Below are 27,329 nucleotides of genomic sequence, written 5' to 3' on the forward strand. Positions count from 1 at the left end.
GCTTCTGATAATTTAGTTGTTATGGCGCAAAGTGCAATATATAAATCCACTCTTATAATAAATATTTTAATGAATGTTAGGCTACATCATAGGAAGCAACAGACGCTTGCGAATAAAATGGCCCAATTTTAATTGCTTTGTTAGGAAAGCCTTAGATTTGAAACGATATATAGATTGGCATTTGAATAAAATTATTTACTAGTTAAAATAATTAAAAACGCCCTCAAAAAATACTGTTATCAGTGAATAAATTTATACCACAATTAGACGGGGTTAATAAGACAATTATTCGAGAGAGACCTTTGTAGACTTGGGGTGAGGTAGTGTGATTGATGACACGTGACCCATAATCTGGACGAAGGGTCCTAAACGTTGTCGCGTTTTATTAATTACTTTGTTGTTGAATCAGAACACCTGATCACGTTTAGAAAAATTTCGTCTCATTTTGAGAAGTAAATCAAAAATTTAAGTTTATCACTTTATTAAATTCCTTATAAAAGTTATATATATATATTTTTTTGTTTTTTCTCAAGATTAAGCTGCTATATAAGTGTGTCGTTTTGGGATATAGAATTCACTGGGATTTGGAATATCTCAGTTTCAAAACAACGTCACCCTTTCGCCGATATCTTTCTTTCCTTTCTTTCTCTCTTTCCTTATTTCAAGAGAGGAATATTAAACTGGTTTATAAAATGCGTTACATTTCAAAGTTGGCACAAGATTAACAGATGTTTTTTTGGTGCACCGACACGACCAGCTAGGAACGTTATCAGCACTTAAAAAAATATGTTATCAAAAAACAAAAATAAATATTTACAAATCGTAGTAAAGTATCCGATTTTAACGCACATTTAAATTATCGTCGATATTCCAAGGTGTCTATACATTAAAAAAAAAATTAGCTCCCAATTCTGAAATTACACCCATTTATGTATATTTGTGCTAACCTATCCTGGTTTGACATACCCCACCCCCTTTTTCCTGAGGCTACAATATAATAACTGCATTTCTTCCATTTGGGATTATTAGTCGATTCACTTTAACCAATATTTTTCTTTAATTTTATGGACGGCTTCATTTTTTTTTACACATCTGTGGGAGCCTTATTGCAATAGAGTAATCACTCTATTATTTGTCAATGTTAGAAAAGAAGTCGCGGAGGGATTTAGAATTTTAATTTACTGTATATTTTCACAAATGAATACTTTATAGAATTAATTATAAAAAAACGTGTTCAAAACAATTAACGATGTCTTTTTAACGATTAATTTTTTAAATTATTATATTATATATTTTTAATTTAAGATATTATAAATATTCTATTACAAAAAAATATAATTTGAATCAATAATTGTATAAGGTTATATTAATGAAAGTAATCGCAAATATAAAATATATATTTCTTTTTTAATAAAAAAATAATATAATAATTTTCATAAATATTATACGGATAAATGATGTGAGGTATTATGTATTTTTTTTATTTTAACTATCGACAAAATTTTATACGCCAAATGCAGTTCTCGAGAATATTTCCCAGAGTCCAAAATTCGCGGGTATTTTACATTTCCGGCCTAAATTCCGTTATATAAGAGTCAAAAAATAATCCGCCCTTTTAGAACACATCTTGACCCTGGAATATTGGGTGAATCTATTTTGTAACGCCAACCATTTGGTCGCGTTCAGACGTTTATAATACGTATCGCGGACGTCGTTAATATCATTATACGCGAATCTTTTGTATTTTCGATATTTGCCCATTCTGCCATCTATTTTAATGTAATCTATCATTTCGCCGCAATTAATGTGGGCTCGCAAAGAAAAATTGGAAATCGATTTTCGTATAGTCGAGTATTTGGGGCAGATTGGGTAGCCTTTTAAAGATTCTGCATATTTTTTTGGAATTGTAGCTCTAATCTCTTTGATGGACGTTTTCGAATTTGACCAATAGAAATTGGGTACGTGGTTACTGTACACGGAATTTAAGGTATGCCTGACCCTCATTTTGATTTGATTTATTCGCTGCGCATCATCTTCGTGCCGACATTTAAACTCTTCATCTTGGTTAGAGAATCCATTTCGATTATAAGCATCATACGATAATTCGCGAACATTGTACGCGCACATACATTTATTATCTTTTTTATGATGATTTTGTAAATATTCGCCATCGTTATCGTTTATCAAGCTTATTCGGCAACTATCACCGTTGTTGTAACCAGACATTTTATCATGATTTAGTTTAGAACTTTGACTCAGCGACTTGTTGAAATTTTTTATACAAAATAGCATAGCTGATTGAAGTTGAGGATGCTTTTGGATGCTTTTGCACGTTTTTTGATAGAGATTCGCGTTTAGAGAGTACAAAGAGCTAAAAATGAATTTGAAAAACTTGGACCAACTCCTCAAAGTTTTGGTATTGAACACCCATATTCCAGCAAAAATTCCGGAGAAGAGGGAGAAAAAGAGGATTAAACTGAGATGGTGAAATCCACCGGAGTTATTTATATACGTCACGAGTTTTAGATTTAATTTCCCGATATCTTGATTGCTAGTTGATGATATATCTAATGTTTTGTAGTATAATTTTTCGGTCGGGAAAGTTACTATGATAATATAGTCATATTTCAGAATTTTAGCGTCACGCTGGTGGTCCTCGGTTTTATTCAATATTTGTTTGATCGTTTTAATGATGGTCATATTATCGTGAATATTTGTCGTTGCTTTAATGATAAAACAGCTGTTATTGAATTTATCTCGCCACGTTGCGCTTGGAGGAGAATCGCCTACCTTTCTATCGTTTCTACCAGTCGTATGATTGCACGTGCCATTATTCGAGATAATAAACCGTAAATCATCATTTTTACTAGCAAATTTTTTATTAAACGGAGTAATGATGGAGTCTGCGCACTCAAGGTCAATGTCACATTTCGTAATATTATTTTCGAGTTTCTCGAAGTCAAGGGCAGCATTCGTAGGTAACAAGGTTACGTTAAAATTTTCCGGCATATTTTTGTCGATTCGAGCTGCCCAAAAATAATCGTGAAATATTACGTTGATGACCAATACTATCTTGAACAAAAGGTAGAGAACGGCGAATAGGGAAGTCTTGAAGCTTAACCGCTCAAGTTTGAGAGCATTAGAATGCGATATTTTGATAACTTTTTTGAGTCTTTGTATCGACACGATTCCCATGAATATGAATACGGATCCTATGACCAAGCTGACCAGAGTGGGCATCAGATACAGCATATTATAAAATGTCCTGTCATCGCGATCGCTGTCAACCCTAATGTTTAGCGTTCTTAAAAGAACAACTGGAAAATCGTCTCTAAGAGTACAATAAAATAAACACGGTAATTGTGATCCATCTCGCAGAACGTTTATATTCTCTTCGAAATTTCCTAGCCCTGGTTTTAAAACAAAGAAATGTTCGCATACATCGATAACTGAGAGATTGGCGTTTAATAAATTTAATTCTAGTTTCGGCGTATAATTATCAAGTTCCGGTATTTTATTTTTATTCTGGTTCAATATTTTCGTAATACCGGTTACGTCTTCGCCATTCCTATCTGGTGTGAGCAACAACAACGCGATGGTAAATATCGCGGGAGTTATCCAACACACCAAATGAAACAATAGATTGAGGTTACGAATAGCCTCGTGGCCCCATTTTTTGACCGCGGCTAGAAACCAAGATATCGTTAATACGACCCACCAGAGCGAGGCTGCGCCTTCGAAGTAATACAGCAACACCAATAGAGTGGTGCTGGAATTTATTTGGAGACAGGATACGTTTGAACCGTTTTTGTTGCTGAGGGTGGCATGTAGATTGGTCGAGAACGAACCCTGGGAAGCGAGCCACGTTGCTCTATCGGAAGAGCTAAAGATCGCGCTGTCTACCTGACCCATAACTGACCACGATGAGTTTATCGGGGATGACATGAACATAAATTTTCGGATCAAATACGCGATCGAATAAACCCAGTAACAACCGGAGTAGTAGATTATAGGCTTCTCTGGGTACTTGAATCGGGAGGTGTCCAAGCAATAAGTGAATATGAGTAGAATGGTCACGAAAAAGCATAAAATCGCTAGCAAAGTCATCCATATTTCGTATAGCAAACGCTCATTTTTGCGATCGTCACTTTTGAAATGCAAGAGGATTACCCTTACTTTGATTAACGATATGGTGGATTCATTTACAGTTTGATTAGAACCTTTTAATTTTTTTATTAAAAAAATTATATGAAAATAAAATTAAAAATGATATTATTGTATTTATTAATATCTGCCACAATAGACAATTAAAGGAAGGGGATGCCAGCGTTGCCCGTCCCGCCCCCCGTGCAGATCCCCGTCCGAGCACGCTTGACTTTGCGTTTTACAGTTAGCGCGAATTTGCGGCGAAGTATACAACCATATGCTGTATTTTTATACATTTCGCCGCTAATTCAAGCTAACTATGTATGCAAGGATGAAAGCTATCCTTTAAAAATAATTTCGGTTCGGACCAGGTATGTCTTAAATTTTTAAATATGATATTCGATATATTTAGGTCGGGTTTTTCGGGACAAATGAGAAAAAAAAATTGTTCGCTAATCCAGCCGGGTCGGATAAATTTAAAAAAAAAAAATTTCGGGCCGGTTTTGAAAAATTAGGCCACATTGTAGATCGCTAAATTTGATTAATTTATAACATTTTAAAATAAAGGCCAAGAAGTGGATCATTGAATATAAATGCTAATTATATATAGTGATTACTATCATTTTGATTGCTAGGAATATGCTGACTACTATAGTTTCTTGGATGCCAACTTTCTGCCTTGATAGCACTTGTAGTATTCTAATAAACAAGCACAAATATAAATATAATTTTTTTATATATTAATATAAATTATTCGAATTTCTTAAATGAAACGATTTATCATTAAGGCTAAAGTCGTAATAAATCCTATAGCTTCCGAATTCCTTTCCCGCCCTGCGTTTTCTCTCAAGATAAAACTCTCTATCCACTTTTACATTTTTACTTCTTGTTTAAAATTAATTTTTCAAATTCATATTAGTTTGAAAAAAAAAAGAGAATAATTAGGAGTATACCATTTACAATAAAAGCATGTTTATATACTTTTGCTAGATAACTTGACGAACGGATTCTCTTCAACCTGGCATTTCTAACATTAACCTTGAACAGATCCAAGATTGCCTGTTTGGATATAACGAAAGGTTTACGAGAGACACTGTAGTTGTCTTGAGAATTTTTGATAAAAACGCTCATATTCGAAGTATTTCCTGGCTGCTTGTTAACGACTAAGCTGTCGATCGAAACTAAATTCCACATCAACATCATTCGAATGATTGCGAAAATCATTTATAACAAATATAATTTAAATGGCCGCCGTATTTGTTGATAAGAGTATAATCCTAATACATTTAAATATACATTTTCTGAGATTTTTTGTTTGTTTTGATTTGGTTTTGATAGTTGAGTATTCGTTATTGTAATTGGATATATGATTGACAAAGGTAAGATGGCGCCAATTTCATTTCATCTTTAAAACGCGGGAATTCTAAATTATATAAATAATCAATTAAAAATATCTGATATATTCCGTTAACATTATAGGAATGCAGAACCCTCGAAACCCTATCTTAGCCAATGCCGCTGGCTGTGGCCGCTCTCCTGATGCTTATAATATAAAAGGAATTCAATTACAAAATGGAAACTTGCCGTGGCGTGTTGACCAAGAGGGTGCCCCCTAGTGTTGCTAAAAAGCCCGATTCGGGTCGATTTTTGAAAACGGCCCGACATTTATCCAAAATAATATCATATAAAGCTTCCTACCTGCCATCTATGAACATAATCTTCAGGCTTACATATTTACTGACCTGAATGCATGGCACCCTCCTCTGCGCCGCCGCAGAGAACTATGCGGGAATGGGAATCATGACTCTTCGGTCTTCTTTGAAATTTGGTTAAATAAATAGCCTAATTTTAATCACGTGAGTTCACTAAAAACAAGGGGAAAGGTGGTGCGTTATCAAGAAAAAAAAGTTTCTCTCCTGATTGAGAATTAATTGCACCGATCAATTTCGATCGGTCTTTCGGTCCGTGGCAGTACGGTCTTAACCCGACTGTTGTCCTTCACAGGGTTATTAGGAGCAAACAAAAAAAACACATAAAAAATAATGTTTTTAAAAAAAAAAAATGAGTAATTAAAATAAACGCAAAACGCAACACTTTTCAATCCCGTTTAAAAGGTTTAAAATCAGCAATATCAAACCATTTTTTTTCCTCTCTCTTTTTTATATGCAGAATAAGTAAAAAATCTTTACAATAAGTTATAATTATCTATAAAAAAATTTTTTGTGGTTCCAATTTCTTCTCCTTTTTTGTCTTTCGTAGTTTTGTGACAGAATAATTTATTAGTCCCTCTTTTGTTGTCAGCACCAAATTAACGACATTTCCCGAAAGAAAAAAGGAAGAAAAAAAAATTATCGCGAACAAAAAAGAAAAAGTTTTTTTTTTGAATATAGTTTTTTAAAGCAGTATATTTTTATTTTATGTTTAAAATTTTTTTTTAATGAAAATCGATATTGGCAAAAATAATATTAATATATTATACAACGCATATTACTCATAATTGTTCAGATATCCCCAATTAGGCGCCAGGAAGTTACACGTGATTTCCGCCATTTTCGATTCTCGTTTCCTTTTTCTTTGGGCCTAAATCAGTAAAATTTTACTTCCATTTTTTTAAATTAAAAAAAACGTATTCTATTATGGAAATACCTTGTTTCTGTATGCGCCACAAAGATAAAATTCATGTCAAAAGTTAACTTTTGTTTAAACTATGGATGCAAAGGGTGGGGGGGGGGAGAAATCCCCTCTATTCTTGAACCTTCCGGTCTTTTCAGATCTGTTGGGAAATGGCCTGACGGTATTTCTCAAATTCCATGGAAGCATGGTCAATTCTTGGTCTGGGATTACTCGTGTATTGATCCACTTGCACCATCCAACCAAACCTTTAATATTCTTGAGAAAAAGGAGTCACTTAAAATAGCTAACTATTCTGAAATTTTTCAAGAATTTTATTTTCATTCCCATCATTTCCACTACCCTTACAACTTTTGAGAAATGTGCTTTATCTTTTTTTTTCAAGGAACTTGGCTCTCACATACGCCAACTCACGGGTGAACCTCGCGAAGGCTTCTTCTTAAGACAAAGACTCCCCATAGCGATACACAAGGCAAACTACATTAGCTTCATGGGCAGCCTCATCCCACAAGATGATTAGTTTTAACCTCAATACTGTGCCCTTCCCTCTCCGCCCTATTACTGATATATGTATTTGTGTGTTATTATATATTATATTGATATATTTGATCTTATTATGGTGTATAAGCGTGACTTAAAAAAAAAATTAGAATAAAATGTTCCATTCTATTTTTATATAATAATATCTATAAATTTCTTTTTTTTTTCATAATTATATTTATATATAACTAAATAGTTTATTACATTTTTACTTTTATGACTTATAAATGACAAATTTAATTATTAGTTTTATTATAGTTAATTTTTTTTTTTTTTACAAAATTTCGTAATTATTTAGTAATATTTATCATACAATATTTAAAATATTATAAAAGAAATTATTTCTGTTGTAATCAAATATTTAAAATAAAATACATAAAATGTATTAGTCCACGAGTCCACGAGAGGGCGCAATATATTTCAAAAAAATATAAAAATCAAAATTAAAAATTTTTTTTAAATTTTTTTTTAACCTATTCATGAGCTGGGTTGCCAGGTCAAAATTTTCATATTGCGGGCGAAATTCGGTATTTTACGGGTGAAATATGAAAATTCTGGTAGAAATATAAAAATGGGGGCCTGAGCAAGGAATTAACCAAATTTACCCCGGACCTTGAAAAACATTTGGCCATTTGTAGATCAATATTATCCATTTATTTTAAATATAATTAATTTTATTATTCATGTTTCCTATATTGAAATCAGGAACCTTCAAAAAGAAATTTTTTTTTTTATGATTTTTATAAAGTAAAAATCACGGCGAATGATTAAAGAATATATTATAAGTTATATAGTTATTTTTATATAATAATAACACATTAATTTATTCCGTAAGGCATTGAAGATTTGTTAAGTATAATAATATATTGGAGAATAGAAAATATTATCAAACAAAATCGATTCGCATTGAGCCATCTGGTTTTTTTTTTTTTAGAAATCATGGAAGATGGTGAAGCCTGTATAATAGGTAATATTGGTGTAGAGCAGTTATATTCTCCGAACTGCGTGAAATTTGGATTAGAGGTCTCTTTGTTTTGAATTTTTTAACCGGCCCGACCGTCCGCGCCCGTCATCCTCTCAATGTTAAAATACACGTGTGGGCGGGTTGGCTAAAAAACTGCCCATTGTAGACCTTTAATTCGGATAACATTTATAAAAAGTTTATATTCATTTGAAATAGATATCGTCCAAAACATTTTAAAAAAAATTTATACGTATAAACTGTATTACAAATTATTTAATTTTACTTTTAGAAACATTTACAGGAGTAGAATATTTATAGGAAAAAATTTTTTTTTGTTTAAAACCTTGTAGTTAGTTTTTATTTCTTGAAAATGGAAAGAAGCCTTCAGAAAGAAGGGGGGGGTTGCTAAAATCTTCAAAAATTGGATCATTGGAGTATTGTATCTGAAAGCCAGATTGTTGTGCATTTGCATCATGTTTTAAAAAAAACATGCGTACGCAAAAAAAATATGGAGTAAATCTATATGAAACTTGTTTTAAAATATATCCTATTAAGAAGTTAATAGTTTAAAAAATTTACATTTTTCGAAATTTATTTTAAATTAAAAAAAAAAATTAAACCTTTATAACAGTTTAAGCTCCCGGTGTTCCCATAAAGGGAACCATATAATTTTCTAGAAAACGAAGAAAAAAATAAATATTTTATTGGGTAAAAATAGGTTAATAATTTTTAAGATTAATAAAGCTAAAACAAAATTTTTTTTTTAAAGCAACAACAATGAACCTACACCAAGGAAACGGCACGACCATAAATTGATAAATAATAGTTTTTTTCTATATATACAACAGCTAAATGGTCTGATATTCAGGGAAGGGGTTCTAAACATACCCGAATCCCACTCCCAGTAAAATCGTTAAATTTAAAAAAATATATAATATTGACAGAAAAAAAACACATTGGACTATTTATTATATCATTCTTTCTTTTCTTTTCTTTCTTTCTTTCTTTCTTTCTTTCTTTTTTCTTTCTTTCTTTCTTTCTTTTATATCCAATAACGCTCACGGAAAAAAAAACGAAAATGTCTAAATTGTGAAAATTTTATTAATTTCCATTTTCGTTTTTTTTTTGCTTTTAGCAAATGTTTAAAAATGAAATAAAAATAAAAATTAGAACTTTATATTTTTTTTTACGACTTTCTTAACCTCATCTATCCCAAATCCAAAAAAAATAAATCACGCTAGGAGAACTATAAAAATAAAAAGGAATTTCTAAATTATTTTTCTTTCATCTTTCTATTTGTTGAGATTTTATATATATATTTTTTTAATAGCTATATAAATATATTTTTTATTACCTTAATAAAAAAAAAACCTCTATAAGGTGACCCCCAGAAGGACTGTTTCAGTTATGTTTTGGTTCAATATAAAGAGATATGGTTATTTTTTTTTGAATATAACATAGTAAGTCTTTTAGTATGATTGATCATTGATAAATATTCCCCCCCCCACCTTTTGCCCTGGATCTTGATCACTTCTACAGAAACTCTAGCGGAATATCTCGATATCGATCGGGACTTTCTAAGGCTCGATTGGCCTTTTTTGGCTCCCAAATTTATTTTAAGCCCCGGGTCATGTCAAATGTCTTAACACGGTCTCGCTATTCAATTTTTAATATAAAAGAAAGGGCCCAAACAGAAAGTGCTCACTTTTCGCAGGGTTTTATAATGGTGTGCGCATGTGCAGTTCCTTTTTCTCCCCCCCCCCCCATCCCAAAAAGGTAAATAAAAGAAATGACGATACAATAGAACTTGAATAATTTGATCATATCTTGGAGATCTGCCGAGTCCGCCCTATAATAGTGCTCCGGATTGAGAAATTTTAAGAAGCATTTGGAAATAATAATTTCATCTAAAAAATTGAATCGAACTCTATTTAAGTCTAATAGTTCTATAGAAGAAGAAGAAAAAATCAGGATAAAACATTCTCGGGATGCCAAAGCCCCCAGTGTCCCACATCATTTCTAACCCCGCCATTTTAAAAAAATGAAGTCGGATCCTGGCCAACCGATTTTGCGGATGGCTTTTAGGTTGTTTATGATTCCATAAACGATCCCGATCACCTCAGTCTCGTAGATACCTTTCTCAGCCGTGGAGAGAACGATAACTCTTTGTGAAAGAAAGAAACAAACAAACAAAGAAGGAAGGAAAGAAAGAAATTTTTTCAACTTTAAATCATTTTTTGACTCAAAATGTTAATGACAAAAATTTATAAAATAGGATAGGTATTCCAAACATGCTGAAGTACATTTCCGGTAAAATCCGATTTTTAAATTTTTTAAACGCGCTCAAAAAAAATGATATAAAGTTTGAAAAAAATAACACATTGACACTCCGGTCTCGACTCCGGCTTTGCCCGAAATTAATTTTAACAAAAGGACCGACCCGAAGCCCGCTGGAGTCCGCTAAACATTGTGGCGCGAGTTAATTTATTTAAAGTTTGCTTGAAAGTTGATTTATATATATATATTTTTTTTTTTAAAAAAAACCACCCAAGACACTGAGGTGATAAAGTCTTCGGTCTAAAAAAAAAGAAATTTACTTTCGCCATTTTTTTATAAGCGCCGGCTAAATTAGGTCTAAATGGGTCAAAAATAGAACAATTGTCCAACTAGAGTCCCAAGGGATTAAATATAATTGGTTGGAAATATAGAAGAGATCTGACAACTAAGCCTGTAGATTTGAGCTAAATTAGCCGATTTTTTTAGCCACTGTCCAAACAACCAAATTAGAATCGTTTGAAGTTGGAAACGGATTATCGAGAGGTAAAAAAAATTATACATTAGTGCACTTAAATGACCAAAATAATAATCGAAAATATGGAAGTCTGGGCTAAAACGGCTTTCGTTTCCAAATAATTCTTAAAAGGCGGTTCCGGGTTTCCTAGGTTTTGAGAGGAAAAAAAGGTTTATTAGTTTTCGTGAGTTCCGAGTGGGTCTTATCATACCTTAAACCTTCAGTTGACCGAATCGCGGTCAAGATAAAAAGACGGGAACAAAAGTACCCCGGACCAAAAAAGACGTCGAACAAAAATATCCACGGACGGACATAAAGACACTGGACAAAAATATCTCATTTTTAAGATAAACCCTTTTAAAAACATAAATAATACCATTAGTGTCATACATCTGTCATTAACACTCCAGGGAAGCACTAGTCTTCACAATCAACGATCTTTTTCTTATGATACAAAAATCGGTTTCAAAATTTTGAGGGAGGCCCAAACCCCTTTGTGCCACCCCCTCCCACCCCCCATCCCCCAAGACCAACCCTATAAACTAGTTTAAACTCTTGTCAAGGTAGATATTTTCAAAAATATTAGTTAAAATTCATTGAATTAGTTGACCTGCATAGGGCCTAATTTTTCAAGCCCGGCGCTGGCAGAAATAGAATTTATTTTAAATATAGAAATTCATTTTTATAAAATCACTCAAAATAAAAGTTTGTATAAATTATAAAATAAAATATTTTTATTTAACAAAAAAAAAAAAATTCAACCATTAAAATTGATAAATTAAAGATATTTTTTAAAAAAAATTTCAAGACCCGAACCGACCCAAATTTTTTTAAATTATAGGGCCGGCCTGGGGCCTACTGTTGCAGATCTCTACATTTGAATGATGCTAAATATCGAGAAATTTCAAATAATTATAATATATAGTATACTTCTCTTCTACAAATCAATATTTATTTATTTTTTTTACCTATTTTTGCTTTTCCGTCTCGTTTGGGATGAAAATGAATTTCCCGGCGAAAATATATTTTCTTGTTTCGATGCAATCATAATTTATACAATACTCTTTTTATTTTTTTTGTTGTCTAAATTGAATTTTTATTTCAAAGTTTTTTTTAAAATTTAATATTTTTATAATTTTCTAATTTAAAAAAAGTCGGGAAATTTTTTTTTAAGAAATAAAAAATGAAAAATGCCGAAAAAATAATAAAAAAAAAATTATTCCAAAAAAATAAAATAAATATTTAAAAAAAAAAAGAAGTAATAAATAATCTGTAGTTAGTAATTAATTTATTAGTCGCTCAAGTTGGCCACTCAAGACCGCCACCTCCTTCCTCCCTTTCTTTTCTGCATTTAGGACAGATCAAAAGAAATTAAAGAAATTGAAGAATTTGATCAGAAGAATTGTAAGTAATACGAATGTTGGTTGAATTTTAAGCAAGTTTTTTTAGAAGGAAAGCATTTTACAATATTGCCTGGTCTATAAAACTATAATAAAAATAATATTAGCATTATTTTTATCTTTATGAAACCAATTATATTTTTTAAATTATACATTAACCATTCGGCGGCATTTTAATCTTTTTATAATGTCCCTTCATTTTCGCTAAAAAATAAAGAATAAAAAAGAATGAAAGAAAGAAATGAAAAATAAAAGAAAGAAAGAAAGTAATAATGATTCAAAAGAAGAAAATAAATTTGAATTTTTCGGCGGCATAAAAAAATTTTTTAATAATAATATTTTAGAAATTCTTTTTTAATACTCCCCTAAATACTTCAAAAAGAAAATCCCGACTGTAAAACCGACAATGTATTAAAAAAATTTTTGTTGCTTTTTATGTGTTCGGTTTTTTTCAATAAAAAAAAAAATTAATGGAAAAATTTATATATATTTTTTTTATTGCCTGCCTTCGCTTTTTTTATTAAAGGAAAAAAAGAAGGAATAAAAAACGTATTTTGTTTTTTTTGTGTTTTTTTTTGTTAAATTAAAAATAAAATAATAGATTATTTTTTTTTACCAGTATCTTTTTTCTTTTTATACTCTACTTTAGTAATAAATAACTACACAAGGAAAAAAAAAAATTATTTATAAAATAAATCAATAAAAATGAAATTAGTTACCGAAATATTTTAAAAGTGAAAAAAACAATTATAAAAATCGAAAAATGATTAATTTATAATATTATTGGTTTTTTAATGGCTTAAAAAAACACACCTGAATTCATAGTTAACGCGATAACGATTTCGCGGCAAAAAAAAATACAGTAAATAAATAGCATCCCATATTTATAGTTTTACATATCACGTGTCCTATTTATATTTCGCCATTATACGGCAAACGCGTTAAGTTTGCGCGGTGCGTTTTTTACGAAAATCAAGCCGATAGCATTTATAAATATGGAGCGTTTATGATGATACCGCTTTGATCAAAAATTCGAAAAATTTAATTACCATCGTTAAATTTGTACTATGAGAATGAGATTCGCCGCGATAGATCAGCTGATACTTCGCTACGCAGGATAGTGCTCACCGCTAACTATGATATCAGGGTAAGGCTAATTTTAGGCGAACAATCATTTTTGTCTCAGAGTTGAGACCTATAACTGAGAAATCACTCTATTTAGGTCCGCTAAAACTCAGTTCTCAGCCAAAGAACTATCACCACATCCTCCCCCGTTTTTTCTTGAAAAATACCTCAATTTTGAAGAAAACACTGGCAACTCATGCTTGGACGATTTTCCTCTAACGAGTCCACGTAGGTTTTCCCAGAATAAGGATAATTCTTTTTTTTTTACTCATTTTATAAGGGTGTTTAATTGCTATTTCACCCCGGTGCTTATTTTAAAACGGTTTCGCTACACAATTATTATTGAAACTAATTTATACCAGTTTTTTCGGGTTTTACAAATTTATACAGGTTCCTATTTTTTTGCTAGAAATATTTGGAAAACTCCCAAAAATATAAAATGTGGAAAATTTATATACAATTTTTTTTATTAAAATAAGATAATATTTTCTAATGCTGCAAACATCGAACGCGTTCGCGTTCAACGTTCACCTTCAAAAAAATGTTAAACGGCTCGATTTGAACCGATTTTTAAATACGGCTAACCGAATATTTTAGCCAGGAAAATATTGCCTATACCTTGAGATTTCGTTAATAGATGCCCAAACCTTTTCCTTCTTCCTTCCTTACAGAAAAATATTACGCAAGCCTGAAGATTTTGGTCACAAGGAAGGAAGGAAGGAAGATAAAATATTGAGTTAGCCATATTTAAAAATCGGCTCAAGAGCCATTTAACAACACTATATTTAGTTATATTATATGAATATTACAATCAAGTATCTTTTTAAATTAGAAATTGAAGATTTTGGGAACTGATATTTTGGTTAAAGATAGAATTAGTTTATAATTGTATATTTCATGTTACTGGTCTGGTACAGTATTTAATATATTTAGGCCATGGTAATGTTAATTCAGCATCCATGTTTACGCTAATCTATAAATTAATAATATTCGAGTTTATAAACCTATACTATATGACAGTAAAAAAAAAAATTCAAATGGCGATAAAGGAAACAGCTGATTAGAAAATAATCCCTTTTTTTAAAAAATTATATGATTTGGATTAATTATTAAAATTAATATTTTATTTTATTTTTCATATGAATAAAAAAACAAAAAATATTTTCTAAAATTGAACGAACGTAAAAATCGAACGCGTTCGTCAAGAACAAAAAAAACGAACTTCTTCGCGAAAGCGTTCATTTTGAACGAGTTCGTTTACAACATTAATTATTCTAATTTTTTTTTTTTAAAATAGTGTTGCTTAAAGTTGCTTTTGAAAAACGACCTGTTCCCTTTGAATGAGTAAATCCAATGACATATAATTAAACCTAAACTGGCACTCCTAGATCATGACCCCACCCTCCCTCTTCCAATTTGTAGTAGAAGTGCTGGGATCAGAGATGCCACAGTGCCTTTTAGAATATTTTTTATTCGGAAAAATAATATAGAGCGCTCCCCTCAAAGGTGCACCAACCCCCCTCTCCCCACCCCACACAATCGCTATTGGGGGAGGGGTAATATATAGTTATAAATGAATAATGGGGGGGGGGGATTAGATTTAAGGTGATCCTTTATTCTCCATAAAAAAATCCTTATTCCCTGATTGTTATTGAATGAATCAAGATTTATTAAAGTTTATTCTGAAATATTTGTCGAGGTCAGATAGAAATTAAGTAAAAAAAAAAACAGCCCAACTAAAATTCTCAACAATAAAGATCATATATAAATATATGTATAAAGAAAAATTTAACCAATAGTTTATTCTATTTAAATTTTAAGGGGCTCAACAGATTATTTGATCAAGATCACGTGGGTGAGCGGAAACATAAGGAAAATTTAATTTCTTAGATTTACCAGCAGAAATAAAGATTCGTTAGTATATTTAGGACCCCTTCTTTCTTTCTTTCTTTCTTTCTTTCTTTCTTTCTTTCTTTCTTTCTTTCTTTCTTTCTTTCTTTCTTTCTTTCTTTCTTTCTTTCTTTCTCTTCCTTCCTTACTTTCTTTCTTTCTTTTTTTTTGTAAATTATTTTCTATTTTCTTTATAATTTTTTTACCCGAAGATAAAAAAAAAACAGATTTCATCCTAAAAAAATACTAATTTATAATTAGTATTTCGTTTTATTTTATTTTTTTTGTTCAAAGAAAATAGGAGAGAGAAATAAATAAATAATTTTTTTCTAAACCAAAAAACCCAAAAATGAAGCCATTTTATTTTTTAAAACTACAAAAAACCCCACTATATTTTTATGGTTATTTTTTTATTTTTAACGATTATGGAAATAAATCAAAAATTTATATCAAAAGGAAAAAGAAAATTCCAACCCCCCTAAAAAAAAACTAAGACAATTATATATATATCTATTTATTATATTATTATCTCTTTCCCCGCCAAATTATAAAAAAAAAATGAAAAATGATATTTTAATAAAGAACCCGAGAATTATTCCCTTTGATCTTCCCTTCTTTATTTTTTTTCTTTCTTTTCTTATATAAGCGAAATATATTTAAAAAAAATTGGAAAAATTATAATAATATTTTTATTTAAAAAGGAGAGAAGTGAATAATAATTATGATGATCGATTTGTACATAAATTATCATTATGATTATTATAAAAGTTAAATATCGTATCGTGAGTGGTTCAATTCAACGAAAACTCCTTTTGTAAAATATAGACAAACTTTTGTCGTGAAAATGTATCAGCTGCTTATTATTCCCGTTTTTAAAGGGGTGGGGGGAGGAAATGGTCTTTGTCTGGAAATGGCTTAACATTTGTTTACAAAAAAAAAATCGAATATTTACCAAACCGCGAAAACTTAAATGAACTTTAAATTTTCTGAGGTGTACCATGACCTATGACATATAATAATACGTTGACTGATGATGCATTAATTAAAAGTGTAGATCAATGAAAACAGCTGGAGACACCATTTTGATTACCCATATAACTATTAAAAAATTTTAAACGAGAGGACATATTCCTAACTCTGACGCAAACTTTATTTTAAAAAATTGTCTGATAAAAGAGATAATAAGGAAGCAAGTTATCAATTTAATAGTAGTTGTTAACATGAGAATTATTACTATATGGGTTACCAAGGAGGGTCCAGCTGATTTGCATTCGACCACTTCAAATGCATTATGATGATCGCATCGTCAGTCTAGGTATTACTATATGCCATTGGCCATAACTGAATCTTTATAAGAAAATTTTCAAAGGGAGAGAACCCGGTTTACAAAGTTTTTATAAATTATATTTAAACTTAATCACTTTTAAAGAAAAAAAAATTGTAACTGTAACTAATCTCTGTAACTAACAGCATTTGAGTGAATGTAACGACAAAAGTAACGACTGTTAATTAAATATAATAGCACATTTACTTCAAACGCACCTATGTTATTTTTTTATAGAGAAATCCTATTTTTGGGTAAATATAAGCACGCACGCATTTTAAACACCAATTCTGAAAATAAATTTTTGTTAAATAAAAAAAAAATATATCAAATCATCATAGTTTATTAAAAGCTCAAATTTTTATGAAAAATAAATATTTATGCTAGCGATTTCCCATTCATTCATTTAAACATCTGCTCTCAAAGAATTTAGAGGAGTAGAGATATAAAAATTTTGGAGTTTTCCTGCCTTGCCTTTTCTTCCTTATCCCTCACGTTCGCTCACTTTGGTCATATCTGTGACCAGGTGTTTAGATAAGATAAGATTTACTCAATGGCATATAGACTGACGATGCATTCATAATAGTGCATTCGAAAGCGTCTTTGGATGCAGCTGGACCCGCCATTTTGTAGCCCTTATAGTAATTATTCTCATGTTAAAAAATTACTATTAAATTGATAACTTGCTTCCTTATTATCTCGATGATTCAGGCAATTCTTTAATAAAGTTTGCGTCAGACATAGGAATAAATTGGTGTCTCACTTAAAATTTTTTAATAACGATATGGGTAACCAAAATGGCGTTCCCAGCTGTTTTTCATTGATGTACACTTTTAATAAATGCATCATAACTGTAATACCTCCTACAATCGTTATTTTTTGGTAATTTATCTTTCAAAATCTATATTTCATAACACAGCCCAATAGCTATGGAAGAGCAGGGGGCATCCTCCCTCCTTTCCCCAATTTTTGGCCCGCAAACAGAGTCTAGTCGATATTTCCTAAACTAGGAATACAATCTATCCCCCCCCCCACCCCAATTTCCCCCTGACTGCAAACATGGCCCCCAAATTGATAAATGCGATTGGCCAGGTGCAAAAATGAATTCGGTGGCTTTAAAATTGAAATATAAAAGAAATCATATAATAACGAACTAGATTTCGTCATTTATAAATTGGGATTAGTGGATAAGCAGCTTAGAATGTATTTGCTAAAATTTTAATTTCACTTATCTAAATCCACAAGAAACTTAAAACGGCTTCTTAAAAGAGTCTTATTTTGACGCCCCAGTGGTACAGCTCTGAACTGCTCTCCCTCCCCTCCAGTTTTCAAGGACATGATTGACAGATAAATGAGCACTTCTAACTTCAAAATAGAAAATTAACTTCATCCATAGGCGTATCCAGGGATTTTCTTAGTACTATTGGATAGGGTTTTTTCGCCATAAATTTTATTGGAGGTCTGTTAGGTCTACTCATTTGTAGACCTTTGGCCATATTATATTTTTATAAAAACGCTTTTTTTTCTAAAAATTTTACGTGTGAAATTTTGATTTGACCGGAAATGTACTTCAGTATTTATTTAATGCGCATTAATATATCGATAAATAAAGAGAATTAGTCGGCCTCGCAAACCATAAAATGGCCTTACTGAACCATACCCTTTTATAGAAAGTTATCAACTTTTTTTTCTTTCTTGCGATTGTGGCCCCTACCGCTTCTCACCCCCCACGCGATCCTCACGCCTACCCCTTGGTTACCCGCCGGTCTTCATTCCTGACAAAAAATTATTAACAATAACATCCTGTCCTAATTTGGTCAAAATAAAGTTGTTCATGCGAAGCCCCATATAAGTCAAGTTTCAATGGTTCAATATTTAGTAATACAGATCCAATGACATATAATAATACCTAGACTGACGATTCATTCATTAAAATGCATTTTTAAGCGTCGTTAAAAGCAAATCAGCTGGACCCGCCATTTTGGTAACCTTTATAATAATTATTTTCATGTTAAAAACTAATATTAAATTGATAACTTACTTTCTTATTATCTCGATGATCAGGCAATTCTTTAATAAAGTTTGCATCAGATATAATATAAAATTAGGCTCTCGTTTAAAATTTTAATATTTATTACAGTAACCAAGATGGCGTCTCTAGCTGATTTGTATTGATGTACACTTTTAATGAATGAATCGTCAGTCTAGGTATTATTATATGTCATTGTACAGATCATTGCTTGATAATATTATAAATCTTATCCGTTAATATATTAAAAATTTTTTTAATTAAATTATCATATGTACAACAATTAAATGTTTTAAAATAAAAAATAAAATTATAAAATAAATTTATTCGGAAAATTTAATAATTATACTCTATATTTTTCTTGTATTTACTAAAATATTTTTCTAAAAATTAAAAATATGAACCAATATTTACGAATGATTTCGAATAATTCGATTAATTTCGAATAATACGAACAATTTCGAATAATTCGAATCGAATAATAGAAATTTACTATTCGACGAATATTTTTTTCTCATTATTCGTTTTCGATTCGAATTTTCAAGTAGAATAATTGTGCTATCCGTATTCATAAATTACGAATCGAATATCGGATAACTAGCAAGTTTAAGGCCTACAGATTTGTGACGTTGCTAGAGTTACAATTTGAGATACAAAATAAAAATCTTGTATCTTAGATGCAGGAATTCGAAGTACTGATCAACTCTGCAAATCGTTATTCAACAAGTCTTTCCAAGTAGTTTCAGAAATGGAATGCGAAAGAACGCTAAAAAACGAGAATTTTAATCTTAGATATCTTTAATCTCCGAGATGATAAGAAGTATAATTAGAATTCGCGCTTCCTAAATTTATATCAGTATTTTTCATATTATTTTAAATAAACCCCAAAATTTAAATTAATCATTGAACAGCCATTATTATTATTATTATATTATGATTATACTATAACTTCTTCCCCCCCCAACGATTTCGATACTTTAAATTTAAAAAAAAAGTAACGGAAACGTAACGAATATTTATTTATACAGTGTAAGAGAGTTAAGTGGTCAGCTATAACATTAATCAAAATAATAAATTATTTCTGTCCCTAATTAATTGAAAACTTTTATTATTTATTTTTTCTAAGTAAAACATTAAATATTTTGTAAATTTCTATTAATCGGCAATTATTTACTTCCAAAAATTCCCCACTTTAAAAAAAAAACGGAAAGCCAAAACGGAGAGTTTTTTAGGTGGCTTATTAGTAACAAACAAAAAAAATGTTAGATAGAGAAGAGGGCATTGACATATATAAATACCTAGACTGACGATTCATTCATTAAAAGTGTACATCAATGCAAATCAGCTGGAGACGCCATCTTGGTTACACTAATCATTATTATAATTTTCCTATATCGGATGCAAACTTTATTAAAGAATTACCGGATCATCGAGATAATAAGGAAGCAAGTTATCAATTTAAATAGTACTTTTTAACATGAGAATAATTACTATGCGTGTTACCAAAATGGCTGGTCCAGCTGATTTGCTTTTAACGAAGCTTATAGATGCATTTTAATGAATGAATCGTCAGTCTAGGTATTATATAAATATATGTCATTGGAAGAGGGGGGTGATTATTAAAATTACCCGTTATAACTAGCCATGTGACGTACATAATTTACGACATAAAAATACTCCGGACTTTATTGATGTTTATAAAATTTACAATGTTACGTTGATAATATTGGATTATCGTTTAAAAATGTTCATTTTTGTAAATTGTATGATTTGTGATTTTTTTTATTTTAACAAGAGGTGCTTTGTGTTAATTTATATACAAGTTAACTTTTACGTTGACCTTCACTTTGGTTATTTTTACTTTAAAATCGGAATATTTACTCCCATAAAAATAAAATCAGTACCAAATATTCTTTCTTTCTTTCTTTCTTCTTTCTTTCTTCTTCTTCTTCTTCTTCTTCTCTTCTTTCTTTCTTTCTTTCTTTCTTTCTTTCTTTCTTTCTTTCTTTCTTTCTTTCTTTCTTTCTTTCTTTCTTTCTTTCTTTCTTTCTTTCTTTCTTTCTTTCTTTCTTTCTTTCTTTCTTTCTTTCTTTCTTTCTTTCTTTCTTTCTTTCTTTCTTTCTTTCTTTCTTTCTTTCTCACAGACAAATAAAAAACACTTGACAAAAAAATTACATCAATTTTTGTGCTTTATTCAAAAATATTTAATGTATAAATTTAATGAGTTAAAATATTTTTTTTAAAAAATATAATTCATTAATCTGATAACATTTTATTCTTTCTTTTTTAAAAAAAAATCAAAAAAAAAACCATTCCACTCTGCGATTTATATACAATTATTTAATGTTTTGACGGTTTTTGACACCAAAATTTTGAATTTACATTTATAATATGATAGGTCGGACCCTGGAATTTGTTTAAAACCATCCATGATATTCATCAAGCCAAGTTATATCATTTACTTTTTCCGAATATATATATGCTTTTGTTTACAAAATTTAGCGGGCTTCGACTTTCCCAATCGACCATAAATTTAAATTTCCTATCCCTTTTTTTTTAAAATCATAATAATTATAAATATAAAACAAATTAATTATATAAATAGATAAAAGAAAAGTAATAAATGTTTAAGCTATTTATTTAGGTTGCGTCCAAAATCCGTTTATAAATGGCAGAAGTTTTGAAGATTTCAAAAATTAATTTATTTAGGACACGTTTTAAATTTTACGTTAGAAAAAGCTTACTTTCATTAAAGTTTTTAAAGTTTGCGAATTTAAATTTTTGTAATTTTGGAAAACACCCAATTTATATACATCATTTATATGTGTCTCTTATGGGACGTGAAATCCCGCCGGGAATTTGGAATTCTCAATTTTAAATAAAATAAACGAGGGTCATTTTGAAAATTTTGATTTGACCGGAAATGGAGTCCAGTAATGACGTGTAAAGCATAAAATGGCGCTAGAGCTGACTTTTATGTACGGGTCTTTTCAATTAACGAATCGTCACTCTAGTAATATTTGCAAATTTTAATGGCGAAAAGTGTCTAAAAATTTAGCGAGTATTTACTCTACTCAGCTATAACACATTTCCGGTCAAATCAGAAATTTTTTTAAAATTTCCCGCTAATATCCATACCCGCATAAATTTAAATTAAATAATTCATTTTCATACACAAGGAAAACGGGTGGGGTGGGGGTTATTTTTAATTATTATTTTAAAAATAATAATCAAGGAAAAAAATCTACAAACCGGAAAAGATATCCTGGAACCCACTTTTAAAATTTTCGGGAACCTGAACCCGGTAACCGATTTCAGAATAGAATTAATCACGTGATCTCCCTTTTCTTAACGCATATTGACACTTCAAAAAAAAAGCAAATGGCCTCCAAATTATCTAAATAGTATTGTTAAAACCCCGATTTGGGTCGATCAAAACGGCCCGAGATTTTAGCTTAAAATAATATTATGCAAGATCAGAGGATTTGGAAAATAGGTGTCCAAGCATTTTCTGCCAGCTATGAGTATAATCTTTAGGCTTTCACTAATCTAAATCAAATCAGGCATCATGTTTTTGAAAAGAAGGGCATTTGTATGATCAAAAAAAAATAAGGCGTAATATTGTTTATGTAATGAGTTAGTTTATTTTTTGGAGGGTTAATTTTGACTTTTTCAGTTTTTTTCTTTTCATTTAGAATCCTTTTTTGATCGCTTTAAGATAGTTTCTCAAAAATTGGACATTTCTAGGTTTTAAACTGTGATTTATAATATACATATTATTTTTTCTAAAACAATAGTAAAACAAGCAACTAGTAGGTTTTAAACTATAAATAATTTTAACCTTAAAAATCCTTTTTCTAATGTAATTGTTTTATTATAAGAATTCTAACAATTTTTTTTTTTTTACTATATGCATATTATTAAGTTTTTTTTTAAACATTTCTTAGGTTGGAGCCGCCTTAATGGCTTCCACCCTTTTCTTGTATTCCTCATTGTCCTTGCTTAGCTTCTGAAAATCGGATTTAAGTTTTTCCAGATCTTTCGTCGAGTCCTCATTGATTTTCTTAATTTTATCGATGTCGGCTACTACGGTCACGCTTTTACCCCTCAACTCTTCGCCCACTCTTTTCCTGGTGTCTAAGGAGTCAGCTAGCTTTTTGTTGTTTTCTTGATGCTGGAATAATTGTATGATATAATTAGCTTCTTTTTTTTAAAAAAATATTTTTTAACAAAGTCTGTCTGTAGTATACTTATTGGTGAGACGAAAATAGGCGTGGGAGTAGGGCCGCCGCATTTATAGTAAACGCGTTATGTTCTAGCGTTGCGTTATTACAAAATCAAGATAATAATTAGTTAATTTGTAAATGCGGCTCGTTATGAAAAATGAAAATGATGCTATGAGAAATTTTGAAAAACATATGTTGCGATTGCGGATAAAAATAATAGCCAATTCGAAGGTATATATTATTTTTCTTAAATATTACCAGAGACCTGCAGAAATACCTGCAAGGCCCGCTGGCCCTGCCCGGCATTTTTTTAAAAAAAATTTCAGGCTCGGCCCGGGTATATACGCCCCGGCCCGTGTGTCCGGGCCCGACTCAGGGCCGGGCCTGCTGGTGTCTGAATATTATATAAAAAAATATTATTAATGTTCAGTTTGTCTTTGTTTATTAACGTTACGAGGAAGTGATTTCTATAGCGTTAAATAAAGCGACGCTTGAAGATAACGCGTTTACTATAGAATTCGGCGTAAGAATCTGCAGAATTCTATGGGGTTTAAAATGGATATCAGAAAGAAATATAATTTCTTCTTATAATTATTTCCATTTTTACTCATTCACATTTCCCCAATGAAAAAATAAATATAATAATGACTGTAATTTGTCTTATTTGGCCTAAAGATACAAGAAAGAGAAGGGGGGGGGGGTGTATTGGTCTTCAAAATTTATCTCCAAAATGATAATCCTGGGATAAAAATACAATAAATAATTCATGGCATATATTATATGTAACTCATAAAGTATCGTTTGAAATTTAACGAGTATATTAAAGGTTGCTAAAACATTTACGAGGTAAATTTATAAACTTGTGTAACTGTTCTGCAGGATTTGAACCATCCAATGGAGGCTGCTATAGCGGCTACAGCTGCTCCTATCGATATGGGATCCATTTAAGGCGTGTTCTATGGAAAAATTTATTTGAAAAAAAAATTATATATAAACTCTATAAGAATCTATAAAAAATATAATATCAATTTGTTTAGCATGTCTATCCAGTAGCCTCTATATTTTCAGGGAAGTTAAAACTCACATAGGGGGGTATGTAATAAAAAATATTATTATTTTAGGAGGGTAGGGGTGCTTTTAGAATGTGTTACCCCAAAATATATTTTTTTTAGGAAGACAGACGCTACTTTCAGCTAGATATATCAATTAGAAATCTGCAAAATTGAGGGCTGGGCCGGGCCTAATATTTTTAAAAAAATTTCGGGCCGGGTCGGGCTTGATAAATTAGGCCCGATGCAGATCACTAATATCAATTACAATATATTTGTTTAAACAATACATCTAGTGGAGTACAATGGCCTGACTTTTATCGTGAAAATTTTAGACTAAAAATCATACGATTTACAATCCAATATATTACCGAACCCTGAATTCATAGTTAGCGTGAATTTATGCGAGAAGAATACAAAAATAAAGCGTGTTTTATATACCTCGTCGTGAATTCGCGCTCAGGGTAGTGGTCGGAGGATTCCTACGCAAAACCCACTGTGCGGGCGTTATGCCCCCCCCCTAATATTCATTGGCTTAGCCATAGATTTACTAGGGTGAAAGAGTGGTCACGTTTTTTTCCCACCAATTTTTTTCTTAAAGGTCTTGCGGGCTCATTTATATCAAATCGTTAACAGAGTTACATATTTTAAAAAAAATGACCATTTTGGATTTTCATTTTCTTTAAAAAATATTAAAATGCTCCTTTTTTTTATTGTTAAAAAAGTAAAATTATTGCTTATCTTTTAAGTAACTTATTGTATTGGGAAATATTTTTAGAGAGAGAAGGGGGGGGGGGGTTATAAGGAATGTAAGATATTTTTTTTTGTTAGCGGAAATTGATATTTACCCCTCCCCCTAGGTTCGCTTTAGCTAATACCACCTTTGCAAATAGTATATATATAATAATACTAGTTTAATGTCATATAAAATTTTAATTGTGTTTTAAAAAAAATTCTAAAAAAAAAATGAAAGGGATTTATGGATAAATGTTAGATAGACAATTAGAATGTGTATTAGCCAATATAATAAATACCTATTATTATGGATGGTATATTTAGATATATATATATTACCAAGGTGAGAATTGTTTGAAATGACATAATTAATGTTACTTATATTATTTTAACTTAGAAAAAAAAAATGTATATTTTAATTGAAGACATATACATATCAGAGGACTGGCAGCCCTGACTAGGAAGAGCGCACTCCAAAATAAAATAAATCTGTCGCAGGTATAAATGAAAATATCTTAATAGGTCTTTGTTGATTTAAGATGGGGGGGGGCAGCAACATTTAGTAGATATAGTTGATCCATTCATTCTAACATAATTTTGTATTTCCGATTATATTTGAAAGCAGGTAAATGACATTCGGCGCAGGGATTTTAGTATATCATACCATAATTAATCACGACTAATTCACATTATATATTAAATATACTATGATTTCGAAGCTCCCTCGCCGTAAATTGAATAAATGTTCTCGCAATACACTAGAGAAAAGAGTTTCTAGGCGGGCAATCGTGCCTTTTTCCGATCATCTAATTTAGCTCAAAAAAACTAAAGGTTTGATTTACCGATACATAGCATGTTTAGCTAATCTAGCAAGATTCGATGCAAAGCTACTTTAATAAGTATAATTTATTGAACCAATTTTAAAATCTTGATTCCAATTCCTCCACATACATCATAAACATCCCTAATACAAATTTTAACGTTTTATCCACCCCCGTTTATAGGCTTGTCGAATCTATCAATTCTCCTAGTATTCTTTTCTAAAATTTAGATTTTCGAAACTTAAGTTAATCAAGACACGACCTACTCTAGATCCAGCATGCTCAAGATCGGTGATTTCCATTGTAAATTGCATCTTCTTTAGATCGCGCAGATATTAGATGTCATTGCTTTGAACCCCCCCCCCCCCCCACCAAAGCTATGACTGTATAATTTGATTGGGAATATAATATATAAGAGTATAAACCTAACTCTATTTAGATATAAGATGTATTTTGTAATCATTCATATTTGTTAGATATATCATGGATCAATAACGATTATTTTATATTTATGATTTCTCTGTGTGTCACTGATTTGCGCATCGGGCTACCCAAAGATCTAACATATCCTATTCCTGGTAAAAAAAAACACTCCCAGATATTCCATTTCGAATACCTTGCCGCCACCATCTTTCTCCCACATTAACTTATTAAAATTGGGTTTAAGTTGTTAAGGGTAAGATTATGTATAATAAAATTCTCGCGCATCTTATCAATAACCGAACTAGCTCGAATTGAGTTATTTGATAGACATTTGAAAAAAATATATATATTTTAAGAAGATTTTACTTTATCTTGCATGTGGTGGTTTAGTTCAACTAAACATAATAGAAGACTAGATTTTGTTCAATCATAATAAGCATTACGCATTCGATTTGCAAATTTGAAGGGGCTTAAAAAAAACAAATCGACTTTATTTCACATTATCCAAAAACTAATTTAGAATTCATTAAAAAAAATAAATAAAAATTTAATATGGAAATTTTCTATTTTTGAAATTTAAACAAAAAAAACAAAATATCCTCAACAATCAAAAACTTATATATATATATTTATAATTATATACTTTTAAAGACTGCTCTCATAATTTCGTCTATACCTTCCAAGAAGAGCGGATCGAATAGTTATATATCAGTATTCGAAAATTACAAGTCGAATAATTTGGTATTCGTTATTCAGAAATGTTAAACCGAATGCGAATACTAAATATCTGCACACCAGAGCCCGGATTTTTAAAAAAATAGAGTTTATCATTTAAAACAGCCTCACCAGAGTTTTGTAAGACAACCTGTGAGGTTATTAACTATTTTGATATCATTAAACCCGGTCCAAATTTTAATTAAAGTCGGATAGACCGGATCGAATATATGGATATAAACCCGGCCCGGGTCTGCAGAACTTCTGATACAACCAACGAAGTAAATTGAATCATAACCAAATGCAATTAAAAGGCTATATGCCTCATTTTTTTTATGAATTTCCATGTCAATTTATATTTACGGTTATTCAATTATTTTTAAAATTTTTGACCGAGCAGCAAGCATATTGTTCTCTAAGATTCTGTAAGGTACAATAGATTCTTTTTACAGAAATTCGAAATTACAAAGGTAAATTTTTTGGCAGTTAATTTATTGAAGACAAACAAATTTTATAATAAA

General features: G+C 30.5%; 1 protein-coding gene across 2 annotated transcripts; it reads right to left on the reverse strand.

The window, feature by feature from the left end:
• Nucleotides 1–1,348: 1,348 nt before the first annotated feature.
• LOC135922879 (uncharacterized) lies at nucleotides 1,349–12,177 on the reverse strand. 2 transcript variants are annotated; one of them, XM_065457384.1, is made up of 4 exons: nucleotides 12,041–12,177; nucleotides 5,128–5,569; nucleotides 4,764–4,845; nucleotides 1,349–4,220 (listed from the first exon to the last, which is right to left on the reverse strand). In XM_065457384.1, the coding sequence occupies exons 2-4, from the start codon at nucleotides 5,368–5,370 to the stop codon at nucleotides 1,585–1,587; spliced, it is 2,961 nt and encodes a 986-aa protein (XP_065313456.1). In that variant the 5' UTR covers nucleotides 5,371–5,569; nucleotides 12,041–12,177; the 3' UTR covers nucleotides 1,349–1,584. The 2 variants fall into 2 exon arrangements, with proteins under 2 accessions (XP_065313456.1, XP_065313457.1); XM_065457385.1 differs by lacking the exon at nucleotides 12,041–12,177 and adding an exon at nucleotides 5,889–5,974.
• Between the last annotated feature and the right edge of the window lie 15,152 nt (nucleotides 12,178–27,329).

This window comes from Gordionus sp. m RMFG-2023, chromosome 1, assembly GCF_954871325.1.
Source record: "Gordionus sp. m RMFG-2023 chromosome 1, tfGorSpeb1-WG-v2, whole genome shotgun sequence".
In the NCBI taxonomy this organism is placed as follows: domain Eukaryota; kingdom Metazoa; phylum Nematomorpha; class Gordioida; order Chordodea; family Parachordodidae; genus Gordionus; species Gordionus sp. m RMFG-2023.